The following is an 18,393-nucleotide window of genomic DNA, read 5'->3' on the forward strand; positions in this document are numbered from 1 at the left end:
CTGCTTGGCCCAGGACACCTGCAGCCAGCTACCATGATCCTATTAACACCCAAGTCAGAGCATGGCCCTCATCTGCTGACAACCCTCCAACAGCTCCCATCTGACTCTGGATAGAAGCCGAAGTCTCGGCCATGGCCCCCCAACTCTGTGGCCTCACTCCTCCAAGTCTCTCCACCTGGCCTCCCTGCCGTATCTGAAGTATTAGAGGCCTTGGGATCATGGCTCCTGATCCCAGAAATGCTGTACCTGGGTATCTACAAGGCTTCCCTAGGCCTCCTGGGCCCCCAAGCCTAAGACTGCATGCCCTCTTCCCCTCTTTGCCTTCCTCCCGAGCTCTGGCCACTTCCTGGGCTCCACATGTCACCTGGCTCCTTCCAGTCCCCGTCAGCGCAGGGGCATTTGCACGCAGTGCAGCCTGGCACGTGGTAGGGGATGAATGTATGTCTCTTGGTTACATGAGAGAAAGCAGCCTGCATTAGGAAGGACCCTGGGAGGCCAGGCACGGTGGCTCACACCTGTAATCCCAGCACTTTGGGAGACCGAGGCGGGCAGATCACCTGAGGCTGGGAGTTCGAGACCAGCCTGACCAACATGGAGAAACCCCGTCTCTACTAAAAACACAAAATTAGCCGGGCATGGTGCTACATCCCTGTAATCCCAGCTACTCAGAAGGCTGGGACAGGAGAATCATTTGAACCCAGGAGGCAGAGGTTGCAGTGAGACGAGATGGTGCCACTGCACTCCAGCCTCAGCAACAAGAGCGAAACTCTGTCTCAAAAAAAAAAAAAAAAAAAAAAAAAGGACGACCCCAGAAAGAACCCTAGCCCCAAGCCGAGAGAAGCCTGCTCTGTGACCAGGACAGTTGGGTGGTTCGGCATAACTTCTCCAAGAGGCATTTTTGACAGTAACTAGCAAAAGTGTTCACTCCCTGAATCCAGAAGTTCCACATCTAAGAATTCATCCTGAGGAAACAATGCGAGAGTAACAGAAATGTGATCCCCTCCCCCCACCACCAAATATCCGACAAACAGCATGTACTCAACACAAGCACGCACGCACAGGTCAGAATTTGGAATTCTGGAAAAAGGGGAAGGGGAATATAATCAGTGCTAGAGGAAAAAGCTTGTATAAAGGACAGACTGAGATAGAAAAACCCAGATACGATGAAGGGAACCACATGCTAAGGAAAGCTGGGATTGTAAGGAGAACCAACAGCCTAACAAAGTATCTTTTAAAACAAATGTTACAATCCAGCTTCTAATGCCCCAGGCGAGACCTTGTGGGGAAGGAGGCTGGGCGCATGTGCCAAAGAACTCACACAATGCCCAGAAAGCTAAAGAGTGTCTGACGGTAAATGTTTATCTCACCAGGCTGGTCAGTCTCATGAAGCTGTAGTTTTTCTCCGCCACTGTATTAAATCCACATTCGCACTCATTCAATACCCGAGTGACCGCATGCAGGACAACCTCGCAAGCCAGCACCTGCCGACCCGCCTGGCCCCACCACGATGCAGAGCCCCGAGGCGGCTGTGCTTTCTGCCAGCACTGACCACTCTCTCTCTCTCACCCCCACTGTGTCCTTCCATAGAACAGAGACCCCCCACCTGACACCCCTGCCACACCATCACCTGGACCCTTGGGCCCCAGCCTGCCCCAGGAACTCCAGAACCACACCCAGTGAGCCCACGCTCCAGGTGGGCAGAGCCCCTGGAGGCAGAGTCCCGGGGTCCCCACCAGGGCAGAGCCAGGGACAGGGCGCACCCCCACCCCATGCTTGTCAACAAAAGAGTGAGCACTGTGGAAGCAGCCAGGGGCCTGCTCCTTACCAGGAGCTCAGGCGTGGGCCCTGCCAGGACATCAGCGGGTTCCACTGCCCCTCATTGCTCCCAGCCAGAGTGGGTCCCTCGGGACAGGAGGCAGTGTGCTCACTCTGTCTTCACAAGCCACACACCTAAGACTGTGCATATGAAAGGGACTCGGAGTATTTGTTGAAATCATTTAAAATGTTAAATTAAAACTATGTGGGATAAACATAATTAAACCAGGAAATACTGGTAGAACATTCAATTTAGGAATTGCAGTCAACCCTCAGTACACTCAGGGGATGGGTTCCAGGACCCCCAGAATGCCAAAATCCGAGCACCCTCAAGTCCCACAGCCCACCCGTGGAACGCAGGTGCATGGAAAGTCAGCCCTCCATATACGCCAACTTCACCTCCCACCAGTACTGGATTTCTGAGGTTGAAAAGAATCCGTGTATAAGTGGACCCTCTAATGTCAAACCCAGTTGTTCAAGGGTCAGCGGTAATCCGATATGCTACATGGCTTCACTTAAACTACATGAAGCTATATAAGTTTACTTAGAAAAGACAAGACTGTCAGTTAGCTGTGTCTCGGATGCTGTGTCTCGGATATCATGGGCACAGGTGATGCACTCTTGGGGGGTTTTCTATTCTCTTCTCCATGCTCATACGTTTATAAGAATAATATGTCACAGCCCCTGAGACAGAGAGGAACATCAAACCAGAAAACAGTCACCCCCTACTCCGCCCCCCACCACCCCTGAGCCTCTGGAGGGACAGTAGCTCCTGCTCCTCCCAGCCCTGTCTCAGAGGCACGGGGCTGTCTGGGGCTCAGCAGCTGCAGGCGCATTCAGGAGGAAGAGGACGTGTCTTACCCTGGGCCCCCTCAGCTGGGTCCTGGCCCTGCCACGGGTCCAAGGTTCTCTCCCCACACCCACTCTCATCGCCAACATCCAGGCAGCTGGCCAGGTCTGGGAGCTGTAATGAGCTGTTGTACGCAAGGTCCATGTAGCTGTAGAAACCAGGAATCAGGAAAGTGATATTCTGGAAAACAAAGCAGGGACATTTCAGAACCTGGAGGATCCACGCTGACCCACTGGACCGTCCCCCTGGGGGAGGAATGAACACAAGGAGAGCCAGTCCCTGAGGGTTCACCCTTAAGGTTAGGAAAGGCCTCGGGCCAAATGCCCTTCGATGCACCTGAAGCCCCTCGGATGCTCAACATGTGATCTGTGATTTTCCCCTTAAGAAAAAGGTAAAAACACACTCTGCGGCAAGTTACAGTGACATCGGCACATCTTTGGAGCAGACATCTGGCCTTTGGCCCCATGTTTAGATGGATCTGGGAGCCTGCGTCCGCAAGCCTCACCTCACGCGGCTCACTGGTGGCCGGAACAGTGACATGCACCCAGGACAGAAGGACTGTGGGGCCTTCCTCCCAGGCCAGGAGCTGCTCTGACAGATGCTTCCTCTGAACCTGTGTGTGGCCCCCTCACCGGGACACTGCCCATAGCTGTAATGCCGGAACCCGCTCTAACCTCACAGAGGGCACAAGTGTCCATGCCCCCAAAATCCCTGCAAGGTCTCAATGCCCTCAGCTCCTGTGGGAACCCCTCATCCAGGAAGAACACTAACTGCTTTTTAACTAACTTAAATTTAACGTAACTACAATTCAGCTTAGCTACTTTTTAGTATTTCTACTAGGGTAAGAAATGAACCCCCACAATTGTGTCATAAACCCTGGTCCATCAGTCAGACCAGATCTCTCAGGGCTTCGAGGCACAGTGCTCCTCTCCCTCCCTCTGACGGTGGTTGCTGGGGAAGGGTGGAGAGGAAGGAGCTTGGCAGCCGTGAGCAGGGACCTCCCTCCCTGGACCCAAGGTCCCTCCTGGGTAAAGGAGCGAGCTGGAGAGCTTGCCGGGTGCGAGGCCTGTGCCACACGCAAGCCCGCACTGCAGAGCACAGCAGCTTCCTCCCAGGGAATGGGAGCCAGGCACCCAGGGCAGCCCCACCTTGCCCAGGAGCTCCGTCTTTCCGTAACCAAACAGTGTCAGCGCGAAGCTGTGGTTGATGCCGTGGATGGTCCCATCCGGCAGGAGGGTGATGAGGCCGCTAATGGTGCAGAACACCCAGACAGATGCCCGGTAGCCCCTCACAGGGGCTGCCTCACCGGTGGTCGCCTCCTCGCTGCTGGGTTGGGATTTCAGCTTTAAGCTCAGAGGGAAGGTGGTACCGTCCCTGGCTCTTCCAACAGACCTCTGAATCTTGAGAGTCTGAAAGAAAGGCTTGTTGTTTGGCTTAAGCCGTGTTTCACGTGGACAGAGCACTGAGTCTGTGCTGCGTCTGACCCGACTTCTACCCCTCGTGTCATCAGGGAAGGTCCCCAGGACATCTCACACCCACACTGCTCTGCCTTCCCTCTCCTCCCAGGCCCAGCTGGCCCAGGAAAGAGCCCTTCTGTGGGTGGGGAGGACTCAGTGTCCAGAGCCGCCCCAGGCACAGCAACCCCAGGGCAAGTGAGACACCCCAGTGAGGGGCCGGGCACCAGCAGGGAGGGAGGGAGGGAGGACTGTGGGGCTCAGGCTCGGGGCTCGGCCACGCCACTGGCAACCGTGCCATCCTTGATCTGGCGCCAGGATACTGCCCCACAGGCGGCACTGCACCAGCTGCGCAGCTGTGGATGTTTCCTCCCACCCCTCAGCCTTGGGCAGCGTCCCAGCATCCACCTCTGTGGGTGGCCCAGCTCCAGGGAGAAGACTCAGGGGACAAGAGTGGTCAGCTGGGAGACCACATAGGCTCCGGCCCTTGGTCAAGGCCTCAGCGCACAGGAAGCTCAAAACTGAGCATGTCCCACCCCCAAGGCCACCCTTGCCTTCAGAAACCCTTGGTCTGCGTCTCCAGTTATGGATTCAGAGCTAAGAACTCCACCCCATCACACAGTGCGGGAGGTCAGGAGCCCTACCTTTGGGATGTGCTGGCCAGAAGGAGGGAGCTGCACAGAAGGGATCAGGTCTGTGATATGCTGCCCAGCCACGTCCTCCCCAGACACGTACCCGTGAAGATGAGCAAAGAGACTGTCGCATGACGTGACGGTGCCCTGGAGGAAAAGCCCCGTGCTTATCATAAAAGCTTCTTGCGCTCCAGCTGTAAATTTAACTAAGCTTCAATATGTTCAAGCCAAAAGCAAGACCCCAACATGACTTCTCCATTGGAAGGGCAAGAGACATATACACATGAATTTGATAAGAGCTTCATCATCTCTCTCCTTCTACCAGAGACGTACCTAAATTGTGGGCCTTCTTGTTCTTCAGGAGCCTGGCCCACACCACAGCTCATTAATAACATCCCAGTTCACATATGAGGGCTGTCTCTAATGCCAGCTACTATTCTGGGGGTTTTACATATATTATCTCATTTAAATGTTGAAACAATCTTATGAGGAGTTATGATTATGCCCCAGTTCACAGGTGAGGAACTGAAGTATAGGAAGTTCGTTCCCTGCCCAAGCACACGCAATCAGCCCGCTCCAGCGTCCATGAGACATGAGGCAAAGCTGCACACTCACATCGCTCTGGAAAGCGACCCAGGTCGAGACCCTCTCCACGGGCTCCAGGACCACCACGCAGCATAGGCGGTGCTCCTGCCGCATCCTCTTCATCCACACAGACACTGGAATCTTCTCCCCACTACGGCTGATGATGTCCACCTGTGGAAACAGACAGGTTCACACCTGCATGCCATGAACCTAAAAGACCAGTCTGGGTGGGGCACCTGCCTCTAGGAGGCCCAAACTCCAGGCACTGCAATGTTTTCAACTTCTGCTTACCTGACTTTCATTTCAGAAACTTAGCAAAGCACAAACAAGATTTCCCATACTGAACATTAAAATCTCCGAGTGCAAGTTTTATCAAGAGAGTAGATTTCATCCTCAGTTCATGGTAATATTGCAGGGTGAAAAAAGCAGTATCTGTTATTTCTTAAAGAAACAGACACCAACACATGGTGAATATCTTAGTTTTTTTCTTCTTAGTAGTCAGTTTCTTGAACCAGTGATTTTCTGATACAATTGGTCCTAAGCCTGTGACATCAGTTCAGTTCAAGCAATGGGGTCGTCTGTGTGAAAGCCACACACTAGGTGGGAAACAGGCAACCTGGAGGATCTGGATGACTACTAGAGCCTCAGATCATACCCCAACCTCCACTGCCCTCCAACGCTGCTCCCCCAGTCCCCGACCGTCTGACGAGGGGAAACCCTACAATCAGCCATGCCTTGGGCTTTTCCCATGCCTTGGGCTCAGTCCTCCACATCCAACTCAGCTCACCTGTCAACATCCAGGTTGGACACATGGCACAGGTGAGAGAATCAACACTGTCTAGGGAAATGCTTCCAGGTCAACACCCCCGCCCGCTCCCACAAACACCAAACAGAATGTAAAAATCAATAGACAATAAAACCATATTACTCTTGAGCATCTGATGTGCTGCCAGGCAGGACTGCAAAACATTAGTGAAGCTACAGCCCTCAGACAAAGCAAGGGCCACCCACGACACCCCCCGGGAGTCCAGCCACAGCCACAGTGTCCATTCCTGCGATGATTTGTTTTTAAAGGGCCCCCACCCCCACTGCAGCTGAAGCGGGGAAACGGCGCCTGGGATGACATTTTCAGCTGAAGAAGCTGAGATGTCCTGGTGCCACCCAACCCCCAGCAGAGCTCCTGGTAGGGAACACCGAGCTGTTCCTGCCACACGCTGCTGGTCTTGAGGCCAGACTGCGCGCTGCACCCGCGTCCACTCACCACCGTGCCGCACACCACCGCAGCGTGGCCGTCGGCCTCCATGTGCTCCTCGCTGAGGGCCTCCACCACATCAGAATCTGACCTCAGAAAGAACTGCGTGAGCTTCTGGCCAATCAGGTCCTGGCTGCTGTACCCCAGGAGCCTGCAAGCTTTGTCATTAGCAACCAGGATCTGAGGAATCACAAAGAGGAGCAAGATGCAGACATCCCCAGCAGCTCCACCAGCTGCCCAGAACAGCCCAGGACGACCGTGTAGAAGCCGGCCTTTTCCTGACAGACAGGGTCTCACTCTGTTGCCCAGGCTGGAGTGCAGTGGCGCAATCAGAGCTCACTGCAGCCTTGAACTCCTGGGCTCAAGTGATCCTCCTGTCTCAGCCTCCCTGGTAGCTGGGACTACAGGTGTGTGCCACTGCACCTGGCTAATTTCTTTGTAGAGATGGGATCTTGCTATGTTGCCCAGGCTGGTCTTGAACTCCTGGGCTCAAGCAAACTTCCCACCTCCCGAAGTGCCCAAATGTTTTTCTAATTGCATTAAAACACACAAATCCTAGGTTTAAGGCACAAACCCCAAATCCACATCTACACAGCTGGATCTAAAAGAGAAGCAAATACCTCTGTGGTCTTGGCATCCACCGTGAAGATGGCCTTGTTAGGGTTGCACACAGGGGCCGGAAGCAGAGGTGAGGACCACCCTGAGGACAGTCCCTGCAGCAGGGAGCAGCAGGACACACTGCCCCGGGGCTCGGACGGGTCCGTGTGCTCGGGGGCAGCAGGGCAGTGCAGTTTACTTGTACAAATATTCTGGGCAGCCAGTGATGATAGACAATAGGAGCTCCATCTGTCTTCTGAAAAGAGAAGCGAAGCGAAGCTTTAGACTTCACACAGCTGCCAGAGTCTACCTTCTGAAACAGGCAAAGCACACAGCCCTTGCCCTCAACTCCTGCAAAAAGATCTAAGGATTAAGTCAGTCTGCACAGCTAACACACACTCTCATCGCGTGTCTGAACATGGTCCCCAGAATCCACTTAGGCAACCACCAGGTCCACTCGGAAGCACAAACAGCATAAGATCAACACTTCTGTGTCTAAATTACACTCAAAGCCAGGCGTGCCTATAATCCCAGCTCTTTGGAAGGCTGAGGCAGGAAGGTTGCTTGAGTTCAGGAGTTCAAGACCAGCCTGGACAACACAGCGAGACCCTGTCCCTACTAAAAATACAATTTTTAAAAATCAGTTGGGCATAGTGGCGTGCCCCTGCAGCCCCATCTACTCAGGAGGCTAAGGCAGGAGGATTGCCTGAGCCCAGGAGTTTGAGACTGCAGCGAGCTATGACTGCGCCACTGCACTCCAGCCTGAGCAAGAGTCAGACCTTGTCTCAAAAAACAAAAAAGCTTAATTACACTCAAAGTTTCCTTCCTTCCCACCTTCTGTCCTCTGTCAGTCATTCCAAGACCCCATGGCCATTCCGGCGGCTGCCCCATCACCTACTCCTTGGAAGCGTTCCTACGATTCAAGAGCTCCTTGTGCAGCGTTCTCTCAGCAACGCCTCCAATGGCTCCCAAAACCCTCAGCCCAGTCATTTCTCAGGCCTCACCCTCCTCCCACACCACCCTCCTCGGGCACCTGGGCTCCCCCACCTCCCACCCTCTCACCTCTCAGTGACCCTGACTCCATCTCACCCATTCCTCGGTAGCTTTAAATACATCTAACTAGAAATGCACTGAAGACTCCCACACTCGCACCTCCAGCCTGGACCTCCCACGGCCCACCGCCCTCTTCCCCATCTCTGGAGACACCAGATACATTCTTCCAGTGCTCAAAACCAAGCACTCAAGACCTGACCCTTCCATTTCTCTCCCATCCCCTCCCCTCCATGTCCTCCAGCCAGGACCCCTGACTTTCTCAGTGAGTGGCCTGACCCCAACCATTCTCTGAGGCTGGAAACCACGTGGCCATCCAGCCACTCTCTCGCCCCTCCTCCTCCCCAGACAGCAGTCACCAAGCACAGCTCCTTCTCATGTCTCAAGGCCCTGTGCCTCTGGCTCCCACCCCTGCTCCTCATGCAGCCACCAGAATGATGCTCCAAAAAAGGAACACACCTGTCAACACTCACTGAGAACATTCCTGATCAGCGCCTGGGTGAAGCCCACTCCCAAGGGCGCTGTGTGCCTCCCAGCCCAGCCCTCCCTGCAGTATCCTGGGCGCTCTCCACAGGGCCCTCCGTTCTACACCCTCAGACACTCCAGTGCTCAAGCTCAGCTCCAACACCCTCCTACTCCAGTGTCGAAGTGCTCCTTGACCTGGAGACCAGACTCCCAGCCACCATTTCCCGCAGCTCTACGCCCCACTTCCCCATTTTCCAGGTCTACCCCAACTTCAAGCACACAGCCTGCTGTCTCCCCAGGTGCCTCCATCAGACAGCCCCTGAAAGGCAAGTGATGCTTCCTTCCTCACCATGGCCCAGACCTTTGGGGTGCCTGGACAAAGGAGGCACCAACGGACTCTGGACATAGGAGGCACCAACAGACTTCTGCCCCATGATTCTTGGTCCACCAGCTAAACCGCGTTTAGCTCAGTAAACTGCACGAGCAAAGCTGCATTTCCCTAAGTAAAATAGCCTAACCTAGAACAGCGTTCTCACATACTCTAAAGTAAGAAATAACATTTTGTTGTAACTTGACCCTGAAATGTGAAGGTGAGTTCCACCTGCTGCCTGAAAAGAAGCGCCAGCTGCCTGGGAATCACAGCAGAGTAAAAACAGCAGGAAGGGTCCTGCCGGAGACATCTGCCAGCCTGAGCCGAGCACTTAAACCACGAACTTTTCTCTGCAGGAATAGAGTGACTTCAATCGCTGGTGAGAGGGTTTCCATGAGAACACAGAGCAACTCCACATTTGTATTTCCACGCGCTAAGGCCTGCAGTGGTCGAAGGTCATTACCAGAGAGCGCCGTCCTGCTCTGGCAGAGTCTGGAAAGCCCATTCCTTCTGCTCAGGTGTCTGTGGGCTGAGGAAAACGACCTGCTGGGCTCAGCAGTGGTCTGTGCAGCTGGGCCCTCTGCTGACACTGGCAAGGGAAGGCTCTGGGAAAGGCATCTCTGGTCCTCTTCAAAGGCTGTTAAGCCCCCGTCCTCCATGGGAAGAAGGGAGGCCAACTGCCAAGCTTCCACCTCTAACAACTAGAAAACAACATGAAGCTGATTAACATCTGCAATGCAAAAACATAAAGACAGTTTAACCAACTAATTCATAATGCTGAGTTCAGCTCGGCCCCAAAAGACAGACACCACCAACCGCCATCCTGGGTCAGAACCCGCAATGGGAGAATGGTCCACCCAAAGTGGTGCTAAAAGAAGCTCTTTCCGGGCCGGGCGCGGTGGCTCACGCCTGTCATCCCAGCACTTTGGGAGGCTGAGGAGGGCAGATCACGAGGTCAGGAGATCGAGGAGATCAAGACCATCCTGACTAACACTGTGAAACTCCGTCTCCACTAAAAATACAAAAAATTAGCCGGGCATGGTGGTGGGCGCCTGTAGTCCCAGCTACTCGGAAGGCTGCAGCAGGAGAATGGTGTGAACCCGGGAGGCAGAGCTTGCAGTGAGCCGAGATCACACCACTGCACTCCAGCCTGGGCGACAGAGCGAGACTCCATCTCAAAAAAAAAGAAAAAGAAAAAGCTGTTTCCAAGAAAAATACATAGGAAGATATGGGAAAGAGGGAAGGAGAGAGAGGAAAACAAAGAACAGGGTGGGAAGGAGCCATGAGGGAAGGCAGGGACTGCAGGTACACACCAACTGAAAATACTCCCAGGTCATGATGAACCCATCAGCACGTGGGGGCTGCACAGCTCCCATGGTCTCAGCTTTCCCCTAAACAGTGAGTCCTGACCATCCGACCAGCTGTGCACAGAATCACCTGGGTGCTGCCAACAAGTGAGGTCACGGGGGCCATGGCCAAGAGGCCATGTCTCCTAGAGACAGGCCTGGCACCAGAAATTTGTATTTTTAGCTTTTCTCTTATATATGATTCAAACGCTGATACAGGGTGGAAATACAGGAAAATCTCACATACTCTTCCGAGTTCCCTCTCATGGTGACATCTTACAGGAGAGTGTCACAGCCAGGAAACTGACTTGATACCATCCATCAGCCTCGTCCAGATTTCAAGGCATTTACCTGCAGGTGTGTGTGTGTGCGTGTGTGTCCGTGCGTGTATGTGTGTGCGCGTGCACATGTGTACATGAGCGTGTGTGTGTGCGCGCATGTGAGCATGTGTTCCATGCAGTCTTGTCACATGTATACATTCATGTGACCACCCTGCAGAGTGGAGATACTTAAGAGTTCCATCCTGCATATTGGCAAGCGCTTGAAACACAAGTACACGTTTACCAACACCCTGTCCTCATGGCCAAACTCAACAAAAAGAGCCCTTAAAGCAAGAAGATTTCCTCTACTGGCAGGAAGCCCCCACCTGGTCATCCAGGCTTTAGATAAACAGCAAGAGGAGGCTGTGGCCAATACCAGAACCATGGCTGGAGTTTCCCCCACGAAATGAGGAGAACCTGGGGCCAAGGCAAGCCCAACCAGACCCCATATCCCCTCTTCTGGACCACCTTCTGGGTATCCAGAACCCCAGAGTTCCCAACCAAAGGGTCTGGTGCCCACTTCTAAGACACACACAGGCCTCTCTCCACCCAGGTCCTCCCACACTGGCACACCTAGACCCGTGAACTGGCTGAGCAGCAGCCTTCCAGGAATAGCGAGCTTGGACAAGCTGGCAGGATGCCCACACGAGGCCCTTCCAAGACAAGGCAGGCCTGGGATGAAGAGGAAAGGGGAGGTGGCCCTCCCAACACCACCTCTTCCAATATGGAACTCCAAGGAGTCCCCCCTCCTTGCCTTATCCTAGCATCTGGTGGCTACTGGCCATACTGGCCATCTTTGGTGTTCTTGACCTGCGGCTGCATCACTCCAGTCTCCGCCTTCGCCATCACAGAGCTTCTCCCTGTTTGTTTCTTTTTTTTTTTTTTTTTGAGACAGAGTCTCGCTCTGTCGCCCAGGCTGGAGTGCAGTGGCGCATTTCGGCTCACTGCAACCTCTGCCTCCCGGGTTCATGCCATTCTCCTGCCTCAGCCTCCCGAGTAGCTGGGACTACAGGCACCCGCCACCACGCCCAGCTAATTTTTGGTATTTTTAGTAGAGTCAGGGTTTCACCGTGTTAGCCAAGATGGTCTCGATCTCCTGACCTCGTGATCTGCCTGCTGCGGCCTCCCAAACTGCTGGGATTACAGGCGTGAGCCACCGCGCCCAGCCGACTTCTCACTGTTTGTATGTGTCTTCACATGGTCATCTTTTTTTTTAACTAGGAGATGAGGTCTCACTATGGTGCCCAGGGCATAAAAGATCTGATCTGTGGAAGTCAAAACACTAAACTTTTTAGCCAGGCAGGTCTCGTGGCCTGCACCTATAGTCCGAGCCACTCTAGAAGCTAAGGCAGGATAATTGCTTGAGCCCAGGGAGACGGAGGCCAGCCTAGGCAACAAAGCGAGACCTATCAAACCAAATAAAATATAAAATAAAATCACTACGTTTTTAGAAGAAAAGAGGCTATCTGTAAGACTTTGGGGTAGGGAAAGTTTTCTTAAACAAGGCACAGAAAACTCTAGTTATAAAATAAGATTAATAAGTTTAACATTAAAATTGAGAACACATCACACCTGTAATCCCAGCACTTTGGGAGGCCGAGGCAAGCGGATCACGAGGTCAAGAGATCAAGACCATCCTGACCAATGTGGTGAAACCCCATCTCTACTAAAAAAACAAAAATTAGCTGAGCATGGTGGCACGTACCTGTAGTCCCAGCTACTCTGGAGGCAGAGGCAGGAGAATCGCTTGAACCTGGGAGGTGGAGGTTGTAATGAGCCAAGATGACACCACTGCACTCCAGCCTGGCGACACAACCTGGGAGGTGGAAGTTGCAATGAGCTGAGATCATGCCACTGCACTCCAGCCTGGCAACACAGCGAGACTCCGTCCCCCACAAAAAAAAGAAAAAAAAAAATGAGAACACAGCTTCACAAAGAATACCATAAAGAAAATGAAAGAACAAGCCACAATTTGGGAGAAGATATTTGCCACATACATAACCAACAGAAAATTAATATCCAGAATAGCTTTAAAAGATCAACTATTTAAAATTTAAACATTTTTAAAAGACACATGGCCCAATAAAAAATGTCAAGAAATAGGAACAAGCGTTTTACAGGAGAGGAAATCCTAATCATGATAATGTTATACCTACTAAGTCAGCAGAAATGAAGAATCTAGTAATACCCAACGTCAAAAAGGATTTGGATCAACAGGAACTCTTAATACATTAATATAATCTCTTTAGAAAACAATTCAAGTGAAACATTTGTCTATATGGATACAGCACTTTTCACTTAGATTTATATTTCAGAGAAATTCTTGCAAACAGATAAGAAGACACCAGAATGTTCGGGACAGTATGGTTCTCAATGGCAAAGAGACAGGCAGAAAAAAGGGAGGGAAGAAAGGGAGGGAGTGTGGGAGAGAGGGAGGAAAAAAGGAAATGAAACCCAAACACTCTTCAACAAGAACATAGATTTTAAATTCTGGTATATTCATACCACTAATTACAGCAGTGAAAACAAATGAACTACACACAAGGGTGAATCTTAGCCATATACGAGTGGAAAAAATCAAGTTACGGAAGACAATCAGCAGGAGGATTCCTTTGTCATGAAATAATCTAAATAAGTAGTTCAGGGAAACACACCTATGTAATTAAACTACTTCTTAAATAAGAGACTGGTAAACCTAAATTTCAGGCAGGTGGTTCCCTCTGGGTCAGGCAGGTGCAAGAGTGGGGAAGAGGCACAAGGGCACAGGTCCCCTGATTTCCTAATTTGGGTGATGGGTTCAAATGCATCCACTCTGCTGGTACAATTCATGACTAACACTGCCTCTATTCTTTTGTATGAATAAACTGATACGGCCAAAAAATTCGGAGACATTCACACACAAACCCAGCCTAGGACCCTAGAAGGCAAAGGCTCTGCAAACCTGCAGACGTGTAGGAAGCTATTACATATAGGGTTTGGGGTTCGAGTGTGCAGCTTTCCTACAAGCAGCAACAATGAATGGGACCTTTAGTCACAGGTTTACATCTCCTTCTCCAAGCATCCAAGTGCACTAATTATTGCCATAATAAATAACAATGACATGATTATAGTGTGAGGCAGTTTTTTCTACTTTTAGAACCAACCTATAGACAAAGCTCAGGACACTTAATTATAGCTTCAGAATACATTGTAAATGTTGTAAAACCTTACTTTCTTAAAAAAGTAATATAACTCTTCAGAATACAGTTAGAAACTGTAATTCCTACAAATATAACTCTTCAGACTGCAATGTTAATGTTACAAAACTATTTTAAAAAGTCATATACCCAGTACTTTGGGAGGCCAGGCAGATTACTTGAGCCCAGGAGTTCGAGATCAGCCTGGGCAACATAGGGAGACCCCAACTCTACAAAAAAAAAAAAAAAATTAAAAATTAGCCAGGTGTGGTGGCACATGCTGGTAGTCCCAGCTGCTTGGGAGGTTGAGGTGGGAGAATCGCTTCAGCCCAGGAGGCGGAGGCTGCAGTGAGAGGACACAGCACCACTGCACTCCAGCCTGGGCCACAGAGCAAGACCCTGTCTCAAAAAATAAAATAATAAAAAAGTAATATAACTATTCAGAATATATTGTAAATGTTACAGAAGTTTCTTTGTAAAAGTAACTAACATGAGATGGAAAGGGGGAAAAAAAGCAAAGGGAGGGTAAGGGCATGCAATTTTTTGTCCTTCATGGGAGAAAGTAAATCAATACCAACTAAAGTTGTGGAAGTTTAATTAGGTTACTGAGAGTTACAAGCCTATCCAGGAGGGAAACTGATGGGACCCTCTGCGGGAGCGGGGAGGACAGCAGGAAGGATGCATCCTTCTTCCCGCTGTGCCTCCTGGGCGTCTGAGGTCCACGTGGGCCAGTTTGTCACTGAACAGCATAGGCCCCTGGAGCCTCCCGTGCACTCCACAGCCACAGCCTGGCCTCAAGAAAGAACAGAGCCTGGCTTCACATGACCTTAGATCACTAAATTTTGACTCAGACGTTAACCAGAAATACCTGCACGTCCAGGCCCAAATTTTTAAAATTGTCCTTTGTATCCACTGTGAGCTGCAGACACGGGAACCCAAACCCAGCAGACAGCACCTAATGGTGCCACCGAGTAACCATATTCCCATTGCTAGTTTTGATTCCAGAAGACACAAGTGACCCCACCTCAGACCAAACAGAAGCAAGGACAACTTTGCAGGGAGCATCTCGGCGAACTTCTAGAAGCAACTGTCCCCCTCCCACCAGAATATAAGCTAAGAAGCAAACAGCTCCCATTGCTGTCAGCACAGCTGTACAACAAAAAGGAGAACCAGTTTCAGGATGAGGCCAACAACGTGAACAGTGCAGTAGAACACAGCAAGGATGTCAGTCCTGGAGGAGGCACCTGCAGAGCCGGGCCCTTCCAAGCAGAGTGAAGAAGTCTTTCAGAGGCAAAGCCTCCCAGAGAGGAGTTCAGTACCCAGAAGAGTAGGTGGACGTGGGCCTGGAAGGGCCAAGCATGAGCCCAGAGCCTCCTATGCCTGCCCAAAGTCTTAATTTTATCCCCAAAATGAACTTTTAAGGATTCAATGCTTAGGAGTAACATGGCCAGATATGCATTTTACAAAGATTACTCCAGGGACCATGTCGGTGCAAGGCTGGAAAGCAGGAGAAAGGCTACAGTAATCCAGGCAAGAAATTATAAAGTCTTAAATTAAGGTAGCAGCAGAAAGATGAAGAGAGGGAACCCCTAAGAGAAAAATGGACATCGAATGGTACTGAGATGCGGAAGGTAAGGACGTGAAAGGCCTCAAGACGGCAGCGCAGGCCCCTGCCGTACTCTGGGAAAGAAAAATTAGTGAAAAGATTAAGGCTCAAGTCCAGGTCTTTGCTGTAGCCACGAGCGCGGGCGGCGCGCGCCCCCCACCCCGCGGCCCCGGCTGAGCCCGCAGGGACCCACACGCCGAGAGCGGCAGGCTGGCGGGATCCGGGCTGGTTCTCCTGGAGCTCGCCCCGCAGGGCGGGCTGCGGTGAAGAGAGCGCAGGGTCCCGAGGCGACCCGAGGCGCGGGGCCTCGGCGCCCGCCGGGCAGGCTACACTGAAGGGCACCCCGAAGACGCTGGGGGCGCGGGGCCCAGGGCCAACGGCCGCAACCCCGCCGCGATCTGGGCACGGAAAGGACGCGGGCTCGGCGGTGCGCGAAGGGCGAAGGGCGCAGGGGCGGGAGACCCGGGGTCGGGCTGGTCTAAGAGTCGGGCGGCGGATCCTCCTGGGCCAGGGGCGCGGAGCCGCGCAGGCCCCACAGCGGCCCTGGGGAGATTGCGGAGCCCGGCCCGCTCTCCCGAGCGGAGGTATCTCACCTGGATCAGGCGAGGGTCACGCCAAGCCGGCTACACACCACGGAAAGGAGCGCCTCCGCGCTTTTATCCCACCGACCAATCGCACAGCGACTCGCACCGATTGACAAGCTCCACGGACCAACCACTTGCGCGTATGGGCGGGACTAGGCTAGCCAGCGTCCAGAAGCCCGCGCTAACGGTTGCTAGGGACGCACCAAACACCCCTACGGCGCTTCGGAGGAGCCAAAGGAATAATGGGCGCCTCCGCCCCTGGGCCGGGCAGATGCGGTTTCCTCCCGACTCGCGATCAAAATGGGTGAGTAGCGCAGAGCTCGCCTCTTGGAGGCCTCTTTCTGAAGGCGGAGGACGCGGGGCGGCTCGTTCATGGGCCGGGTGGCTCCGCAGGGTAGACGAAGGCTGCAGCGTCCGCACTGGGCTGGGAACGGCTTGCAAGGGGAGCCCGGCTGGCGCCCCGGAGCCAGCCAGCTGGCTAGCGGCCCCACCAGCGCAAGTGCCCCGCACCTGCCTGCCTGCTCTGAGCGTCAAGAGAAGGCGGCATTTCGCATGGGTAAAATCCGCGCGGGGACGCCGGGAGAATGTTGTTGCTCTTGCCGTTCGGCCCATTGTACAGACGCAGCCAGCGAGGCTCGCAGAGGTCAGGGATGCACGTAGGACTGGCCCGCACCTTGCAGCCACGGAAAGATCCGCCTGGCCCGCGGCCCCTCCACGCCTCCGAGGTCGAGACAGTGACATAAGTCAACTCTCGAGCCCAGGGCGTCTCTCCACTCTGCCTAGACGTCCACTCCGTCTGCCTGCAGCTACGGCTCTGTGCGTCCCGCTTCGACTCCCTCTGCTTTCCTTCCCAGCTTCTCGCCTCCAGACTGTTCCGGCTCCGCTGCCTGAAATTACCTGCCCTGGGGGAGGCGCGGCGCGCGGCCTCATGACGGAACTACAACTCCCATGAGGCGCTGGGCCCACGCAGGCGCGGCGCGGCTGAAGTCGCCGCGCCGGAATCCCATTGGCAGGGCCGGCTCTGAGGCGGGAGCCCTGATTGGCTGAGGGGTCTGAGGCGACAGATTCCGGAAAGGGGAAGAGCAGCCAACATGGCGGCGGAACGCGGCGCGGGGCAGCAACAGTCGCAGGAGATGATGGAGGGTGAGCGGCCCCTGCGGGCGGCGGCCCAAGGGCCCAGCGGGCGGGGGGAGCTGCGGGCTGGAACTGCTCCGTGCCTGAGAGAAACTCCACGTCCTGCCTCTGGCCGCCGCGCGGCCCCCTGACAGCTGACAGCCGGACCCGGGGGAGCGGGGGAGGTGCTGGACCTCGGGGGAGCCCCGGCCCGGGGGCGGCAGCGGCCGGGAAGGACCCAGAGCTAGGGGGAGAGCGGCGGCGCGAGGCCAGCCGGGGGTGGGGCTGAATGGGACGCGGTGGCTCCATTCAGTCCAGTTGGAGCCTCGCCCCGAGCCTCTGAGATTGACGGGCGGGGGAGCCTCCTCGGTCAGCTGACGAGGAAACTGAGGCGCTGGGATCTACCAGAGTCTGCTCCTTGGTTCACGTGGTGAGGGTGGAGAAGGGTCTTCTCTTGAAATCGAATGGACTGTTGGGAAGGGGTAACAAGGAACCAGAAGATTGAGTTACACAAGGTGATACCTGTTTTCAAAGCTGTCATAGTTCCAAAAAGTCTGAATTCAACTTTCTTCCTCCTCATTCACTTTGTTGGAAAAAAAAAAACCACATGCATATATGTATATGTTATACGTACACATGTATTTATCTATAATTTTCTGCGTATCTGTAGGTACAGTCGTATACGTGCACGTACAGTATGTGTGTAAACATGCGTGCACACACCCACTTAGCAACTGGGGAATCAGTTGTGTCATCACCTTAAGTACTTTTGGGTCCCATGGTTTGGTGAGGGGTACAGACCTCCCAGAAGAGCAGTCACTGCCTTATGTGAAAGGGGTAGGGAAGAGGAATGTGGAGCTGGGGAAGGAGGGCGGGTGCAGCAGGAAGGCCTGACATGTTAGGGAGTGGTGACAGCTGCAGAAGCAGGGCGAGCTCTGAGCTGGAGCCTGAAGAATAACTCGAAGGCGACGAGGTTGGGGATAGGGTGAGGGAAAAGAGCAAGAATCACTCAAGACGGAGAAAACTGCGGTCACAAGGTGTGGAGGAGAGTTTGACCAAATCGTATGTGGTGGGGATGGGGGCGGTAGTGTTAAGGGTCTTGGACTTCATACCCTTTGAGTCTTTTTAAGAAGTGCCTCTTCATATCCTCCCACTCCCTCTTCAGCTGTTTCCATGTC

General features: G+C 53.3%; 2 protein-coding genes across 8 annotated transcripts in view; one reads left to right on the forward strand and one right to left on the reverse strand.

Moving 5' to 3' along the window:
• Window positions 1-16,252, reverse strand: part of PASK (PAS domain containing serine/threonine kinase) — a 50,013-nt gene extending 33,761 nt beyond the window's left edge. Inside the window, exons 1-9 of one of the 3 annotated variants that reach the window (XM_055380000.1) lie at window positions 16,112-16,202; window positions 12,442-12,552; window positions 9,534-9,771; window positions 7,209-7,441; window positions 6,598-6,768; window positions 5,367-5,507; window positions 4,764-4,898; window positions 3,814-4,074; window positions 2,677-2,845 (exon numbers count right to left, since the gene is read on the reverse strand). In XM_055380000.1, the coding sequence (XP_055235975.1) occupies window positions 2,677-2,845; window positions 3,814-4,074; window positions 4,764-4,898; window positions 5,367-5,507; window positions 6,598-6,768; window positions 7,209-7,441; window positions 9,534-9,729 (1,306 nt within the window). In that variant the 5' untranslated portion in view covers window positions 9,730-9,771; window positions 12,442-12,552; window positions 16,112-16,202. Of the gene's footprint in view, window positions 1-2,676; window positions 2,846-3,813; window positions 4,075-4,763; window positions 4,899-5,366; window positions 5,508-6,597; window positions 6,769-7,208; window positions 7,442-9,533; window positions 9,772-12,441; window positions 12,553-15,711 lie in introns of all 3 variants that reach the window. The other 2 variants (XM_055380002.2, XM_055380001.1) reach the window with 2 other exon arrangements.
• A 27-nt stretch (window positions 16,253-16,279) lies between these two features.
• Window positions 16,280-18,393, forward strand: part of PPP1R7 (protein phosphatase 1 regulatory subunit 7) — a 33,725-nt gene continuing 31,611 nt past the window's right edge. For 3 of the 5 annotated variants that reach the window (XM_004033476.5, XM_004033477.5, XM_055380004.2), the window contains exon 1: window positions 17,102-17,245. In XM_004033476.5, coding sequence (XP_004033524.1) covers window positions 17,194-17,245 — 52 coding nt within the window. In that variant the 5' untranslated portion in view covers window positions 17,102-17,193. Of the gene's footprint in view, window positions 16,407-17,101; window positions 17,246-18,393 lie in introns of those variants that run through there. The other 2 variants (XM_019021988.3, XM_055380005.1) reach the window with 2 other exon arrangements.

Source organism: Gorilla gorilla, chromosome 11 (genome assembly GCF_029281585.2).
Source record: "Gorilla gorilla gorilla isolate KB3781 chromosome 11, NHGRI_mGorGor1-v2.1_pri, whole genome shotgun sequence".
NCBI lineage: Eukaryota > Metazoa > Chordata > Mammalia > Primates > Hominidae > Gorilla > Gorilla gorilla.